Genomic DNA, 17,749 nt, shown 5'->3' with positions numbered 1-17,749 from the left:
AATTGCCAAGCTATGCCCTGACCCACCGCGGACACTGTGTTTGACCCTAGAAGCATTTGGAGCTCAGCCAAGAATGCAAATACTTTTCGGAGACTGCAGGAACTGTGGGATAGCTTGAGTCCTCCAGTCCATGAGTGTCCATTTGATTCCTTGGCTTTCCGTTACGCTTGTCACGCAGCAGTGCGCTGAGCCCCTGCTATGGCGTCTGTCTGGAGATTTTTTAAAAATGATTTTGAATTTCGTCTTCTGTAACGGAGCGCTGATAGAACAGATTTGCCTGCCCTTACAGCGATCACATCCACATGGTCCATGCGGGAGCTCTTTCTTTATTTTGATTTTTAACTGCATCGCCACACGTGCTGATCGGAGCTCCACACTGGGCAAACAGGAAATATTCAAAAGTTCGCGGGGCTTTTCCTGTCTACCTGGCCACTGCATCCGAGTTCAGATTGCTGTCCAGAGCGGTCAGTGGTGCACTGTGGGATACCGCCCAGAGGCCAATACCGTCGATCTGCGGCCACACTAACCCCAATCCGCTATGGTAATACCGATATTAGCGCTACTCCTCTCGTTAGGGAGGAGTACAGAAACCGGTTTAAAGAGCCCTTTATATCGATATAAAGGGCCTCTCAGTGTGGACGGGTGTGGCGTTAAATCGGTTTTACGCTCCTAAAACCGGTTTAAACACCTAGTGTAGACCAGGCCTTACGGAGATGTTAATTGAAGTTCAGGCTCTCTGAGAACAAGACTGTACCCTTTGGAGCTGCGGGTAGAGGGCGCCCTTTGTTTGTGGAAGGATCTTGGCTGCCTCTTCAGCAGTACTCCTTTCTCTCCCACTAGGCTCCACAGAAGACTCTCCTGTGGCCTGGGGGATTTCCATATAGAGAAGGTGGAGGGAGGAGGCAGGCTCCAGGAGGTGGGAGCACTAGGTAGAGGAAATATTCCCCACCCTCCATCTCCCACAGACAGCCCTTGAGGAAAGTTAATATGGCCTGATGAACCCCCAATGTGCTGGGGAACCACTTCAGGGGGGAATAGCTGACAGCACAGGCTGGAGCCAAAGTCACCTGTGGCAATGCAGAAGTGCAGGATCTGCATATGGATGGCCCTGAGTCCCTTCTGAATCCCGTGATTCAGGAGCATCTTGGAGACCCCTGAGTTTCTTTGGGGAGAGGCGATCCCTCCCTCAAAAGGTATAATAAAGAAAACAGTTTCCTAGTTCACAGGGGGTGTTTCCTTTAGGACCATGGTCTAGCCCTGTGTGTGTGTTGGTGGATTAGGTTTGGATAAGGTGTGTAACCTGTAACTCTTTGCTAGGTAGAGTTTGCTTGTGGTTTCAGACAGCTTTCTCATTTTAAAACTTAACTTGCTCTCTGCTGGTTTCATGTGTTTTCCTAGGAATGCCTAAGGAGGGGGTGGTGACTATTTAACTTTGTGAAACTTCAAAGAAAATGTCTACTTAAAAAAAATCAGAATCAGGCCTCACCCTCCAGTCCCTCATTCTTCAACGTACTCACATCAGTAATCTTTCCTCATGCAAATAGGGTCCTCCCATTGGAGTGAAAGTGACTTCTGACAAGGATAGATTTTTCCATAGAAGTGCGGGCTGAACGGTTGGGCTGTTGATATTCAAAAAGTGAATAATAAAGAATTGCAAATAACTTTTATTTACTTAAATCCTCCTTATTTACATCTGTTCTTACAGCGATATTTCAAAAATTGGCCTCTACCTTTGCATATAAACACTTATTTATTTTGATTTATAATAAACAAAAGGGCTTGTCCACTGCTTTGGATGCTAATATTCAGCTAGAAACTCACTAGCATAATCAGATCATCAAAACAACTAACCAGAGCTTAGCTGATTTCCCCCCTAAATGCAAGCCCTTCAACGGAAGACTTGCCATGTCGCTTTTCCAGTCCACCAGCTACTGTGGAAGAGGAATGAGGTCATGACACCTCCATGTTCCCTGCAATATGTCTAGCACTACTGATGGTAACAGTAATCCAGAGAATACACATGCAGGGCCAGCTGTGATCTAACCCTTAGATGAGCCACTGACAATTTAAGGTATGCCAGGGTGTTCAATTGTAATGGGATGGAGCTTTGTGATGGAAACAACAGGTGAATAACAGATGATTAACAGACATCTTCCTAGCAGATGATCTGTGTGTAACCCCCTCCCTGAATGCCAGAATATGAGTAAGGGGCATGCCCCCACACCTTTTGCATGCCCACATCTGTTTTAATTGTCTGTATCTTATCAAACTGCAGCATCCATGATTCATCTTCTCCGAGGGTACCAACAAATGAATCCTCAACAAAAATAATGGAAAGTTCTGCTTCTTCTAGTACAGAATAAAGAACCCGCAGGAGCAAGCTCGTTTGTTAAAACCACATCAGTAACTCATCCACAGAAACCAGTTGATACAATACTGTGCTAGAAGGGGGAAAGATCGCAACTAGTTTTAGTCATAATCATAGTACTTGATAAACGCTGTGCACTCTTTACAGAAATTTCCATATACATATAAGGTATCAAATAGACAATGTCAGTCATACAACTTTTATTTGAACAATACTTACAACAAAGACAGGGACAAACCAACACTTCAGCCAAACAGCTTTTCCTCAAGGAGTCCTTGGTTATTTGGTAGCCTTTGGAAAGCACAAAGGATATACAAGTATCAGAGGGGTAGCCGTGTTAGTCTGGATCTGTAAAAGCAGCAAAGAATCCTGTGGCACCTTATAGACTAACAGACATTTTGCAGCATGAGCTTTCGTGGGTGAATACCCACTTCTTTGGATGCAAGTAGTGGAAATTTCCAGGGGAAGGTATATATATGCAAGCAAGAAGCAAGCTAGAGATAACGAGGTTAGTTCAATCAGGGAGGATGAGGCCCTGTTCTAGCAGTAGAGGTGTGAAAACCAAGGGAGGAGAAACTGGTTCTGTAGTTGGCTAGCCATTCACAGTCTTTGTTTAATCCTGAGCTGATGGTGTCAAATTTGCAAATGAACTGAAGCTCAGCAGTTTCTCTTTGAAGTCTGGTCCTGAAGTTTTTTTGCTGTAGGATGGCCACCTTAAGATCTGCTATTGTGTGGCCAGGGAGGTTGAAGTGTTCTCCTACAGGTTTTTGTATATTGCCATTCCTAATGTGTCCATTTATCCTTTTCATTAGAGACTGTCCAGTTTGGCCGATGTACAGAGCAGAGGGGCATTGCTGGCATATGATGGCATATATTACATTGGTGGACATGCAGGTGAATGAACCAGTGATGGTGTGGCTGATCTGGTTAGGTCTTGTGATGGTGTCGCTGGTGTAGATATGTGGGCAGAGTTGGCATCGAGGTTTGTTGCATGGATTGGTTCCTGAGCTAGAGTTACTATGATGCGGTGTGCAGTTACTGGTGAGAATATGCTTCAGGTTGGCAGGTTGTCTGTGGGCGAGGACTGGCCTGCCACCCAAGGCCTGTGAAAGTGTGGGATCATTGTCCAGGATGGGTTGTAGATCCTTGATGATGCGTTGGAGGGGTTTTAGCTGGGGACTGTATGTGATGGCCAGTGGAGTCCTGTTGGTTTCTTTCTTGGGTTTGTCTTGCAGTAGGAGGCTTCTGGGTACACATCTGGCTCTGTTTCCTTATTTCCTCGTGTGGGTACTGTAGTTTTGAGAATGCTTGGTGGAGATTTTCTAGGTGTTGGTCTCTGTCTGAGGGGGTTAGAGCAGATGCGGTTGTACCTCAGTGCTTGGCTGTAGACAATGGATCTTGTGGTGTGCCCAGGATGGAAGCTGGAGGCATGAAGGTAGGCATAGCGGTCGGTAGGTTTTCGGTATAGGGTGGTGTTAATGTGACCATCACTTATTTGCACTGTGGTGTCGAGAAAGTGGACCTCCCATGTAGATTGGTCCAGGCTGAGGTTGATGGTAGGGTGGAAGCTGTTGAAATCTTGGTGGAATTCTTCCAGAGTCTCCTTCCCATGGGTCCAGATGATGAAGATGTCATCATGTAGCGTAGGTAGAGAAGGGGCGTGAGTGGACGGGAGCTGAGGAAGCGTTGTTCCAGGTCGGCCATAAAAATATTGGCATATTGTGGGGCCATGCGGGTACCCATAGCGGTGCCACTGATCTGGAGATATATATTGTCATCAAATTTGAAATAGTTGTGTGTGAGGAAAGGATATACAGTAGAACCTCAGAGTTATGGACATTTCCGGAATGGAGGTTTTCCATAACTATGAAATGTTCCGTAACTCTGAAGAGGAGGTTATGGACTTCAGCCACATGGGGGGTTGGTGCTGCAGCCGCAGAGTGGGGAGAGTCAGGGCTCAGGGCAGGGAGGGGAAGTCAGGGCTTCTCAGGGTGGAGGCTCAGGGCTTCTGCCCCACTGGAGCACCAGGGCTCAGTGCTTTAGACCTGGGGGTAGTGCCACAGTTGGGGCTTCAGCCCTGTGGTTCCAATCCCGACTTCAGCCCCTCAGGGGAGCCAGGGCTCAGGGATCTCCCTGCTTCACTGGGGGGGACCCAAAACAGGGCTCGGGGCTTTAGCTATGGGGGAAGCACTTGGGCTGAAACTGGCACTCCCCTTGTAGCTAAAGCCCTGAGTCCCAGCACCCCTTGCAGGGCTGAAACCAGGAGCACAGCTGCGGGGCCCCAGCGCTCCCCCACACCCCTGTCTAAGGGTACGTCTACACTACAAGACTATTTCGAATCTACTTAACTCGAATTTGTGGAATCGACCTTATGAAGTCGAATTTGTGTATCCACACTAAATACACTAATTCGACTGTCTGAGTCCACAGTAACGGGGCCAGCGTCGACTTTGGAAGCGGTGCACTGTGGGAAGCTATCCCACAGTTCCCGCAGTCCCCGCTGCCCATTGGAATGCTGGGTAGAGCCCCCAATGCCTGCTGGGGGAAAAAATGTGTCGAGGGTGGTTTTGGGTAACTGTCGTCATTGAACCATCAATCACGCCCTCCCTCCCTGAAAGCGCCGGCGGGAAATCTGTTCGCGCCCTTCTCTGGTCAGTTACAGCACGGACGCCACAGCACTGCGAGCATGGAGCCCGCTGCGATCATCGCTGCACTTATGGCCGTTGTCAACTCCTCGCACCTTATCGTCCACCTCTTCCACCGTCAGCTACTGAGAAATCGGGCGAGGAGGCTCCGTCAGCGCGGTGAGGACAGGAAGTCACAGAGTGGCGCAGACCTCTCACAAAGCAGGGTACGCCGCGCAGTGGCGATCATGGTGGCAATGGGTCAAGTTCATGGTGTGGAACGGTGATTCTGGGCCCGGGAAACAAGCACGGACTGGGGGGACCGCATAGTGCTGCAGGTCTGGGATGAATCACAGTGGCTGCGAAACTTCAGGATGCGTAAGGGCACTTTCCTTGAACTCTGTGACTTGCTGGCCCCTGCCCTGAAGTGCCAGGACACCCGGATGCGAGCAGCCCTGACTGTGCAGAAGTGAGTGGCCATAGCCCTCTGGAAACTTGCAACGCCAGACAGCTACCGGTCAGTAGCGAACCACTTTGGAGTGGGCAAATCTACCGTAGGGCTTGCTGTGATTCAAGTAGCCCACGCAATCGTTGAGCAACTGCTCTCAAAGGTAGTGATTCTAGGAAACGTCCAGGTCGTCAGAGATGGCTTCGCCACGATGGGATTCCCAAACTGCGGTGGGGCTATAGATGGGACTCACATCCCTATCCTGGGACCAGCCCATCAGGCCAGCCAGTACATTAACTGAAAGGGCTACTTTTCTATGGTGCTGCAAGCACTGGTGGACCATAGGGGACGTTTTACCAACATCTACGTCGGGTGGCCGGACAAGGTTCATGACGCGCGTGTGTTCAGGAACTCTGGTCTGTTTAAACGCCTCCAGGCAGGTAGTTTCTTCCCGGACCACAAAATAATGGTTGGGGATGTGCAGATGCCTACAGTGATCCTCGGGGACCCAGTCTACCCGCTAATGCCCTGGCTCATGAAGCCCTATACAGGCGCCTTGGACAGTGAGAAGGAACTCTTCAACTACCGGCTGAGCAAGTGCAGAATGGTGGTGGAGTGTGCTTTCGGACGTCTCAAGGGGAGATGGCGGAGCTTACTGACTCGCTCGGACCTCAGCGAAAAAAATATCCCCGTTGTTATTGCTGCTTGCTGTGTGCTCCACAATCTCTGTGAGAGCAAGGGGGAGACCTTTATGGCAGGATGGGAGGTTGAGGCAAATCGCCTGGCTGCTGATTACGCTCAGCCAGACAGCCGTGCCGATAGAAGATCCCAGCGGGAAGCGCTGTGCATCCGGGAGGCTTTGAAAGCTAGGTTCCTCGGAGAGCAGGGTAACCTATCACTGTCCACTTGATTTACAGAGAAGCTGAACCTGAGCCTGTTTCAGTGACTGTTGACTTCGATCTGCGGTTACATACCCCATTCTCCAGGTTTCCCCCCTTCCAACACACGTTTTAAAATAAATTTAATGGAACACTGATTATTAACAAAGTTTTCTTTAATTATGAATTCCTGTTCTAGGGTTGAAACATGGACGCAGACTGTGGTGGGTACGGTGTGCACTGATGTACAGACCGCTTCTACACTAGAGGAATGACAGGCTTCTGCTCCTACAGCGGTCTCTGGGGGGAGGACGGTTGCAGGTGGGTGTGCAGGAAGGGGTGGGTTTGCAGGAAGGGGTGAGGGGTGCCGTCTTTGGGACAGAGTTTGGATGCAGGCTCTGGGCTGGGGGTTGGGGCGTAGGAAGGGGTGAGGGGTGTGTGGGAAGGGCGAGTATGTGTCCGTGGATGAGGGCTCTTGCTGGGGCTCAGGGCATCGGAGAGGCTCGTGGCTAGGGTGGAAGGGCATGGTAAGGGCAGCCTGCCTTGCCATTTGTGGATGGCAGGCGCTAGGACCCTGGGGCAGCATACACCTCCCAGACTGACCCGGGGCAGCATACACCTCCCAGACTGACCCTGGTGCCTAGTGACTGCAGTCTGTGTGTGTCCTGCTGTTGATCCTGCCCCCAAGTCTGTACCCTGGTAATGGAGGCTGTCCTATGCAATTAAAAAACCCCTCCCCCCCTTCACACAAAGTCTTCTGACAAGAAAAACGTGACGGAAACAGTGAATAACAACAAACTACTTTTAATACTCAACTACACAGTGGGGGGATGAAACTTGGATTTGGGACTGGGTGATCCAGGAAGGGAAGCACTTCTCAAAATTTATGGCATGAGAGCTGTGTGGTACATGAGCGCTCTGCTGGGGTGCAGTGACAGTTTTCACGGCCCCTAGCGCCCCTCCTTCTTGTTATTTTGGGTGAGGGGGGGACAGGACTTTGTGGCGGGGGATGGCAGTTGCAGATACAGTGCAGGGGGGCTCTCTCCTCCTGCCTGCAGTCCTGCAGAACATCTACAAGGCGCCGGAGCATGTCAGTTTGCTCCCTCATTAGCCCAAGCAGCGTTTGAGTCGCCTGCTGGTCTTCCTGCCGCCACCTGTCCTCCCGTTCGCTGTGTGAGCGCTGGTGCTGACATAGGGTCTCCCTCCACTGTCTCTGCTCGGCCGCCTCGGCTCTGGAGCAGGCCATCAGTTCCGAGAACATGTCGTCCCTAGTCTTTTTCTTTCGCCGCCTAATCTGCGCCAGCCTCTGTGAGGGGGATGCCGGGGCAGTTCGTGAAAGAGCCGCAGCTGTGTGATGGGAAAAAGGAAGTGATTTCCTTGAAAAGATACATGTTTGCGAACACTGAACACAGTCTACTCAGTTTCTGTGAACAAGACCATACAGGGCACCTAGTCTCACGAGCTCTCAGGACAAGTTCGAGATTTCGGAATACGCTTTCATTGGCTGCGGTCTTGCACAGGAGATCGGACAAGCGGGGCGGTACAGCTGAATCCATGTAGCAGCCAGGCCTGGTAAGCCCTACACTATAGGCTGCTTAACAGTTAATGGATAGCTGTGCCCTCCTGCTGAAGGCAATCTGGAAAGCATAAAGTCTGACCCTGTTCCAGCCCCTCACGGCTGTGCCCGGGAAAGATCACTGTATGCTTTTCCTCTGCGGCCTCCAACACGTGGCTGTTAAACAAAGGTCATTGCTATGCAAAGTAAAAGTCAAGCATTCACAATAGTAACAGTACACTAATTGCCCTAATTAGATGCAGCAGTCGCCGAACGAGATTACCCTGAGGCGGGTCACTCGGAGAGAGAGAGAGAGGATGCTGCGAGAATCCCTGCACAGACCAGGACCGTATGCTGCCATGCTGGTCGAGGCAATGATTCCGCTGTACGTTAGGATGGCCTGGCGCGGAAGAGTGTGCTTCCACGGAGCACCAAATAAGGCACCTCTCCCCAGGAACCTCCTGCGGAGGCTTTTCGAGCACCTCTACGAGAGCTTCGTGGAAGTGTCCCAAGAGGATTTCTGTTCCATCCCTATATGTGTGGACCTTCTTTTTATATAGTTTTATATGGAAAACTTTTTATATAGTTTTTATATAGTTTTTATTCCTGTTTTTTAAAAAATAAATGTTTCCATGTTTATAGCACTTACCTACTGATCCTTCCCCTGATTCTGAGTCCGTGTTAACGGCCGGGGAGGGTTGGTAGGGGATCTCTGTAAGGGTGATGAAGAGATCCTGGTTGTCGGGGAAAGCGGTATTGTAAGCGCTGTCGCCTGCGTCGTCCTCCACAAACCCTTCCTCATCTTCCCCATCGGCGAACATCGCCGAGGAACTGCCCGTCGACACTATGCCATCCTCAGAGTCCACGGTCACTGGTGGGGCAGTGGTGGCAGACCCACCTAGAATGGCATGCAGTGCCTCGTAGAAGCGGCATGTCTGGGGCTGGGCTCCAGAGCGTCCGTTTGCCGCTCTGACTTTTTGGTAGCCTTGTCTCAGGTCCTTGATTTTCACGCGTCACTGCGTTGTATCCCGGCTGTATCCTCTGAGTGCCATGGCTTTGGAGACCTTCTCGTAGGTCTTTGCATTCCGTTTGTTGGAGCGCAGCTCTGAAAGCACAGACTCATCGCCCCACACAGCGATCAGATCCAGGACTTCCTGGTCTGTCCATGCTGGGGACCTCTTTCTATTCTGGGATTGCATGGACTCCTCTGCTGGAGAGCTCTGCATCGTTGCAGGTGCTGCTGAGCTCGCCCCGATGTCCAACCAGGACATCAGATTCAAAGTGCCAAGACAGGAAAAGGAATTCAAATTTTCCCGGGTCGTTTCCTGTGTGGCTGGTCAGAGAATCCAAGCTTGGACTGCTGTCCAGAGCGTCAACAGAGTGGTGCACTGTGGGATAGCTCACGGAGCTACTAAGTTCGATTTGCATCCACACCTAGCCTAATTCGAGATAGCCATGTCGAATTTAGCGCTACTCCCCTCGTCGGGGTGGAGTACCGAATTCGAACTAAAGAGCCCTCTAGGTCGAATTAAACGGCTTCCTGGTGTGGTTAATTCGAATTAACGCTGCTAAATTCGATTTAAAGTCCTAGTGTAGACCAGGCCTAAAGCTCTGAGCTCCAGTGCTAGAAACCCAGAGCCCTGACTGCCCCCTCCTGCAGCTAAGGCCCAACCCCCACATGGCTGAAGCCCTGAGCTTTAAGGCTAAAGCCCTGAGGCAGTACAGTATTTGCCTGGGGTTTTTGGTGGGGGTGGGTGGGGTTTTTTTGGTCTGCGCTTCTACCTGATTGACTTCTGGTTTCAGAGGGTGTCCGGTTCACCGGTAAGTCCGTAACTCTGGTGTTCGTATCTTTGAGGTTCTACTGTAATATGATCGTGGCTGGATAGTTATTTTAGAAATACGTCTGCTAACTGATCCAGTGACAAATATTTGTCTGTCGTGTTTTCAGGGCCCTTAAAGCAGAGTTTTTTTGCATAATACAATCTCACTCCAACAGTGGCACAAAACAAAATCACATTAGGACAGTATGGTTCTGAGAGAGTCACTGCATCAGTGGGCACTTTGAGGCTGAAGCATCAAGGCTAGGGGCAAACAAATGACATCATGGATTCACCTGGGAAGCATTCGGGCTTCATTCTGATTCTCATCTATGTAACTCCATTGACTTCAGTGGAGTTATTCTTAATTTACATTAAAAGCAGCAAAGAATCCTGTGACACCTTATAGACTAACAGACGTTTTGCAGCATGAGCTTTCGTGGGTGAATACCCACTTCTTCAGATGCAAGAACTTGCATCTGAAGAAGTGGGTATTCACCCACGAAAGCTCATGCTGCAAAATGTCTGTTAGTCTATAAGGTGCCACAGGATTCTTTGCTGCTTTTACAGGTCCAGACTAACACGACTATCCCTCTGATACTTAATTTACATTGGTATGAAATCATCATCAGACCTCATGAATCCATAGGCCCAGTTTCTGAGCTGTGTCCAAGCAGTATTTGGTTAAGCATCACAGGGAGGGGAGAAATGAGGAGATGGTGTTAAAGTACCTTTATACTCTTGAATGCTAGGCTGCACCCATCCTGTCCTCAACATAAAGTACAGCAGCCTTTGGGCTGCTTTACTTTTTACTGGCTTCCAACCCCAGAGGGTATCATGGCAGCCTGGGAACACCAGGAGTAGAGGTGTCCAGCCATGTTCCCTCTATCCTGGTGTAGACGAAGGAATGTGCATAGGTTATACGCCACCCAAGGAGTCTTCCATTCATGTAGAATCCTCATGTGACCGGATCTGCTGGATTTGCAAGAAATACCTCAGAAAAAGAGAAAAATTAGGGTAGTGGGCATAGGGCCATTCCAGAATAAGAAGCAGAATTAGTGAAATAACTGACAAACAACAATAACAAAATAACTGAAATCTCAAATACCTTGTTTTGCTCAGTATTCAACAAAAAAGCTCTAGGGTAATTAAAGTGATCAGTCAAAAACCTAGAAACTGCCAGTTCTAGAGAGGTGCAAGTGAATGTTTTAAAAGGCGGAGATGAGGAATTTTCAATAAACCCCGTACATGTTAGAAGTACCTGATGACTATAAAAATAAAAAGGCAAATGAAGAACTGTACTTTTAAGGAGGAAAAATTGGAAAACCACTGGCCTGTTGGATGAAATGTTCAGACATATTTTAAGGGAGAAAAGATTCCAATCAACACACTGCTCAGGTTTGTTATCTTTGATGCAGTTACTGATTTGGCAGATAACAGGAAGCCAGTGGATATTGTATATTTGGATTTCAATGTGGCCATCAGTTTATTACCACATTATCAGTTGGCATTTTTCCAGTTTATTTAGAGGCTTATAAAGTACCATTGCTTGGAACACAAACAAGGTTGTAAAACAGAGTAATCATCAAAGGTCCAACTCTCTGTCCCTTACTCTTGCTGAGCAGTACTTACAATTGTAATCCCATTGAAGTCAGTGGAACTATTTGCGTAAGTACAACTTGCCATGATGAAGGGGTGCAGAATTCAGTCCCAAGTTAAGATCCCCAGTGTGGAACAGAGAGAAGGGAATAACAGAGCCTAAGCCAGTCTGGGGACTTATACTGCTTTGTATAGTCTTGATTAAAAACATAAAGGAGAATGTAAATGTTCTTCAAAGGGACGCATGCATATATATGCTTGTATCCCTCTAAATTCTGTGTTTCAAAAAATCAAAATATTTCTGAGAAAGTATTCATGTAAGTTTATATGCTATCTTTCTTTGGATATTTCTATTGTGGTACCTTATTTGTTATTTCTACAATGTCCAGAAGCATTCTAGGAAACTCACAGACCAAACAATTTTGGGAGGGGCAGGAATTCTCAAATCTGAAATAAACAGAAAATGTCGTTATTGTATTTATTCCTCCCAAGAACAGACAGTGCAGGAAAACATGTGCTTCATTGTTAAATGCTTCTCTTCCCCTTGCTTGTTTTCCAGAGTGGTAACAGGATTCTGTGTTCCATCATTCTGAACCATCACCAGGGTCCATCGATAATAAACTATGACGATGAGAATGGGAAGACGTGTATGCACATTGCCGCTGCTGCAGGTTACAGTGACATTATCAGTGAGCTGGCTAGAGTCCCGGAGTGCAATCTGCAGGCCCTTGATGTGGATGACAGGTACTCATGGAAATGTACTGAAACTGCTGGAAACCCCCTGCTCTAAGTCCCATTGTATTACCTGAGCCTAAGAATGTCTGTTGAATAATCATGTTTCCTGTTCCACAGGCCATGACCTATTTAATTTAACTGAATTTTCTGAGAATCATGTGCGCTTAGTGACTCTGGAAATCAGGCCATGATATTTATACAACTGCTGACTCATGTAAATGGTTTTTTACACTATATTTCTGGAAGGAAAAGATGGTGATTATACACATGGGCTTGTTACTAATTGATTCACTAAAATTAGGCATTCCTTCCAAAATACCAGAACAAGAACTTACAACTTTGGGTTGAAGCCCTGGCCCCATTGAAGTCAATGACAAAACTCCCATTGACTTTAGTGGGTGCAGGCTTTCACCCTTGGTATGCTAAGATGTTAGCGCCTGATTTTCATGATGCTGAGAACCTCATCTCCCATTCTCACAGGAAGCACTTTGTACCATTGTATTGTACATGCAGAAGATTCCTCCTCTACTGTTTAGGATCCCGATCCTGCATCCATCAAAGTCTATGGGAGTTTTGGCATTGAGTTCAGTAAGAGTAGAACCTGAGGGCTGTCAGTAACAGCTCTCAGATTTAATCAGTTATAGGCCTATCCTATTCCCCATGAAGTCAATGTCAAAAGTCTCACTAGCTTCAATGGGTTCAGGATTGTTCCTTTAGGATTTACACATTTAATCCTTTATGGAAAACTCCTATACAACTGAATAGAGATTAAACCAACAGGGTTCTATAGATTTTACCCTAAACATCTTCAATATGTGAATGGGAAAAGAATTTTCTATTAAATTCCCTCACATTTTCCTTTAAGAGATATCATGTTGGAGACTGGACAATACCTTATAAGCCCTCATTAGCTGTCCTTTCAATTCTGTTCCCTGTTACACTCAACTGAAATCAATGGGTTGCATCATGTTCACACACTTCCTCTTTTATTCACCTGTTGTCATTCACAATCTTTCTTATCTGGCATGTTCTGTACCCTGCAGCTTATTTCAATTTCAGAAATATAAGCAGTAGTTTTTCTGTGTAATGTTAAAATTTTGAGGCCAAATATTATTTTCTATACACTAGGCCCAAATAATGCTTCTTCCACTGTGACTTCAGAGGTTCCTGGTTGCAGAAAATCAAATAGGTTCCCCAACACAAGAAAGGATCAGGACAGCTTGATTTAGAAAATGGATCTGCCTCTATATGGGTCTTCTGCTGGTCATCGTCCACTATGTAATAGGAACACAGCAGCAAAAAAGCTACTGTAGTCTTATAGATGAAGTAGCAGTGGCAGAGTAACTCCACTACTGCTCTGTGGCTAGAGAGAGCATCCTTTCCCCTACACCGTCACAGCTGGGTCCAGTGCAGACCCAGGGAAGGATTTGCCACCAGACAAGGGAGACTAGAAAGCTTTTCTTCAAACTCCACACTGAGAATTTTAGGCAATTCTTTCCCTAGTTCAGATCCACCAGTTCTAGCAATCATGGAGTGTTAATGTAGATCAACCACAGGCATTTTTACCACCACATCATTGAGAGCGCTAGATGATACACTCTGTGTAGATGCAGGTTAGGTAGTACTGAAATAGTTCTCATTGAGTCATTAATTTGTTCCATATTTTCCCTAGGACGCCTCTGCACTGGGCTGCAGCAGCCGGGAAAGCTGACTGTGTACAGACACTGCTGCAGCTGGGGATAGATAGCAGCTCTCGGGACATCAATGAAAACACTCCTCTGACATATGCAATGTACTGTGGGCACACAGCATGCATCAAGCTGCTCTCTCAGGAGAACAGGTAAAGGAACAAGAAATCAAAGAACCTCTTGCTTTTGCCAGCAGGTCACTTGCTAGAACAGTGTATCAGTAGGAAAGAAATGACATTTCCTTCTCTCTGCATGCTACCAAAGAGTGCAAGAGCCGCGAAACTACTGAAATTAATCTGCAGTTCCTATACAATGCTTGGTTCAAATTCTTCACTATAAATAGCAATGGTAAAGTCAGTCAACTAATGAATGACCTGTCTCGGGTAGGGTTCAGAACAAATCAAACATGAATTTAGTTGTAAATCAATACAGCAATGTCTCCTGCACAAAATACATGTGATGGGACAATTTTTGCCCTCAAATATCTGCCTTCTGTTGAAGCTCATGGAGGTTAGCTATGTGTTCATGTAACCACCATTGGTTCATGTAACTACGGCAGAATTTGCCCCACTAAATACAATAGTCATGTTCAATAAACGGTTAATAATATAAGCTTTCATACCCATAACTTTAAAATAGTTTTCACCCTTGACGTAATGTTTTTGTCTATGATTAGTTCTGTGCCTTTCTGTGTACATGTTTTCACTTTGCTAAACCTCTTCTATTAAAGATGCTTTATTATTTGTCTCTTTACGAATTATTTTTCCTTTTATCAATGGCCCCAATTTTGTTCATTTAGGTTCTCCTTCACGAGTAGAAAAACTCACTTATAAAGACTGAAAGCTAACATGCTGCCTTTTTTTTTTTTAGACTTTTGTCACATTTCTTTATCCTGCCCCTTTCTTTCCAGTCAACAGTCAGTATTATTTCCTGTGTTACAAAGGGTAAGACGTACTTCAAATGATCTTTGAGGCTGCTGCAAACGCTACTTCCTGAGCAGCCTCTAGAAGTTGATTATTTAGGCAGCAGCAGCCTCCTGTCAAACCTGCTGAGGCCAGACCACTGCACACTATGATCTTGATAGAGCTCCCAAAACTGTTTGAGGTCTGCTCGGCACTTGGATGAGCAACCTCCAGGGGAAGTGCTGGGGTACAGTACATTGATTTAACGGTGGCTTTTTTCTTCTCTGGTCGATGCTGAACCATTGCCCCTCACGTGGTGCTAGTGATCGTTGTGCAGTTGGAAATACCAGCTTTCAAATTTGACATAAAACAAAGGTCGCTTTGTCTTTCAAGATCCCAATGCATTTTTTCTTGTTAAAAGGAGTCCCAGCGTACTGGCATAAAGTGCATTTATACTCTGAAAACTGCCCACAAAATTGGCATCCCAGGTTCCAAATCTATTAGTGTCTCAAAGATTCCAGACCAAATTTACTCAGTTTCCAAATAAAAAGAGGTGTTTTTTTTAACTCCCTGCCCTGCAAATTCAGCCTTGCATTTGAGTTAAGCTCTGTTATTTTTGGCTAATGCATCATCATCTAATGTACTCTTAATACACACAAAAAGCAGATCAGTTGAGTCAGAAGGCGCCATTCTTAGTTTCTTTTTTGATCATAAGTGTCCTTTACATTCCAGTTTTGGCAATACCATTCAACCTACTTAAATTCATCCTGCAGTTTCTTCTGGATATGACAGTCTTCATTTTGTGTGCTAAGACAGGCAAGATTTCTTTTAAGATTCAGTACATTTGTACAAAAACTCTGCAGGATTTCCACTTTCTGTTCTCATATTTATTTATTTATTATTTTCTAGTAGATTGGAGCCAGTCCATCACCCTCCATCACAGAACAATAAAATCCTAAAGAAGGAAGGAAGATTCAGTATGCTTAACCAAATCTTCTCCTGCAAAAAGAAGAAAGATGATCAGAAAACAAACCAGAAAGACAGAGGCAGAGACAGATATCAAAGGGAAGAGACCTCGGAAGTTGATGACATTATCACTACATTCGATTGCATTATGGACACAAACTGTAAAGACAACTCCGAGGACTGTATGACCACTGCTGACTTTAAAAGAAGGAGCACAGACACCCAGAAGTACCTCATATCAGAAAAGAAGCAGCCAGAGTGTAATGGACTTCCTCCAATAAGAACACAAAGTCTCCCCCCCATTACTATAGGCAATTCTTTTCTAACAACTTCCCAGAGTGCAGCTTCAAGTGTCTCCTTGGGTAGTAATGCCTACCATTTTGCACACCGGTCTCAGAAAAGTAGAAGTGAACATGACTTGTTAGATCACAGAAGTAGCTGCCAGATTTTATCAGACAATCCTTGGAACACAGATGCTAACCAGATACTCTCATATAAAGTCTGTACTGCAACTTCTTCAGATAAACTGATAGATGGTTTGCTCTCTGAAAGATCCAGCCATGTGCTTTTGTGCCCTCCCCACCTTCCCTATCTGCCTAGTTCTCCATCAGGTAATTTCTTTGTTCAATATCCCCCGTATCATCTAATCTCTACAGACATGGCAGGTTGGATAGGGGCATGTTGGAAATATAGGTAAGTCTGAGTGCTGATATTTCTAATTTTTTTAGTTTATTCTTCCTGTATGCATTCCCAAAACAGCATCTTAAGAGATTTTTAGTTAATATATTGTCTTTTCAGCATTTCAGTTATATGTGCTGTGTTCAAATTTATGTTCTCTTCAGTGCTGAATTAAAGTTGCTAAATTTACTGAGAGAGTAAATGCTTTAACCTAGTATTTTGTAAGCTGTTCTGTAATGATAATGAAACGAAAGATGAGCCTGAGCTACAAGGTTCTGAAATGAATTGGAGCTGATGTTTGGCAGTTTGGGATCCCATGTTTTGATTCACATCTGTCTCTTCATGAGTCTGTCTATCAGGCCCTGATTCAGGAGATAATTTAAGCATACGAGCAATTTTAACTTCATTCCCAATTGTACTTCTCGCATGCTTCAGTTTCAGCACATGCTTATGTACCTTCCCAAAGTGGGATCTTATAGTGCACCAAGCACCGTAATATCTAGATACTAACTGAAAATTAAACAACCCCCTCCCCCTCCCTCTGCTATTTGTACACCAATTCCAAGAATAGATGTAATTTAAGTATTTGTATCTACCACCACTGCTGCTGAGGGACCATGTCAGAGCCCACTACCCTTTAGTTCAAGGAGGACTGGGAAGGACTCCTTTCTGACACTAACTCCTAACTGGTCAGATGCATCACTATTGAGCCGTGGCTGCCTCCTGCATGGCAGTGAAAACTGAACAATCCACTAAGCTACTTACTGCACAGTAGCTGAACTTTCATTACATTTGTAATAGAGATTCTGTAGACAAGATAATTTCAGAATAACTGATGCTGTGAAAATAAGGGCTAGAAATTATTTGTAGGGGGTTCAGTAGAGCCAGGTCCCTAAAAGTTTGACAGACCTTGGCTGATAAAGTTCACACGGTCTGGGACCCCAGATCTCTGCCTAGATGTTTTTTCCCCCACCTTCCCCTTTGCCATCCTTCTCACTACATGCACCCAAGACTCCAGGTGAACTAGCAGTGACTGATGTGATGCAATCATCTTTAGATTGAATTCATCATGGTCACTTCACACAACCCCTATGAAACAAATCCTGTCGGACTTTTTTGCGCTGTGAGAGTTCAGTAGTCTGTATACAGGCTCAGCTGCTCTTTAACAAGGAAAATTTTCCAACAATAAGAAGATTCCCATAAGCTAGAATAGAGGACATCCATTGAAATGAATAAAACAAGGGCAGCTCGCTAGTTGATGGGAATATATTGCATAGCCCAGGTATTGTCTTAAAATATCATGATAGAAAAGAGCTGTGTGTGTTGTCTAAAATCTGTCTGCTGCTGTAATTAGGGTCACTTGAATCCCTGTTATTAACACTGCATTTACTTTATGAATTCAGAGCCTCATGGCTCTTACTTTAGCTCTGGATTTTTAGTCCTCTGTAGCTTTCACAGCATTTTCCTGCCTGCAGAATTGTAGAGGTTTGG

General features: G+C 45.9%; 1 protein-coding gene across 10 annotated transcripts in view; it reads left to right on the top strand.

Moving 5' to 3' along the window:
- The window catches only part of ANKRD55 (ankyrin repeat domain 55), a 170,856-nt gene that overhangs the window by 136,046 nt on the left and 17,061 nt on the right, over positions 1–17,749 (top strand). For all 10 annotated transcript variants that reach the window (XM_039544219.1, XM_039544221.1, XM_039544225.1 and 7 more), the window contains 3 exons: positions 11,849–12,033; positions 13,697–13,864; positions 15,524–16,191. In XM_039544219.1, coding sequence (XP_039400153.1) covers positions 11,849–12,033; positions 13,697–13,864; positions 15,524–16,191 — 1,021 coding nt within the window. The remainder of the gene's footprint in view (positions 1–11,848; positions 12,034–13,696; positions 13,865–15,523; positions 16,192–17,749) is intronic.

Source organism: Mauremys reevesii, linkage group 6 (assembly GCF_016161935.1).
Source record: "Mauremys reevesii isolate NIE-2019 linkage group 6, ASM1616193v1, whole genome shotgun sequence".
NCBI lineage: Eukaryota > Metazoa > Chordata > Testudines > Geoemydidae > Mauremys > Mauremys reevesii.
This window is presented reverse-complemented; position numbering and strand designations above follow the sequence as displayed.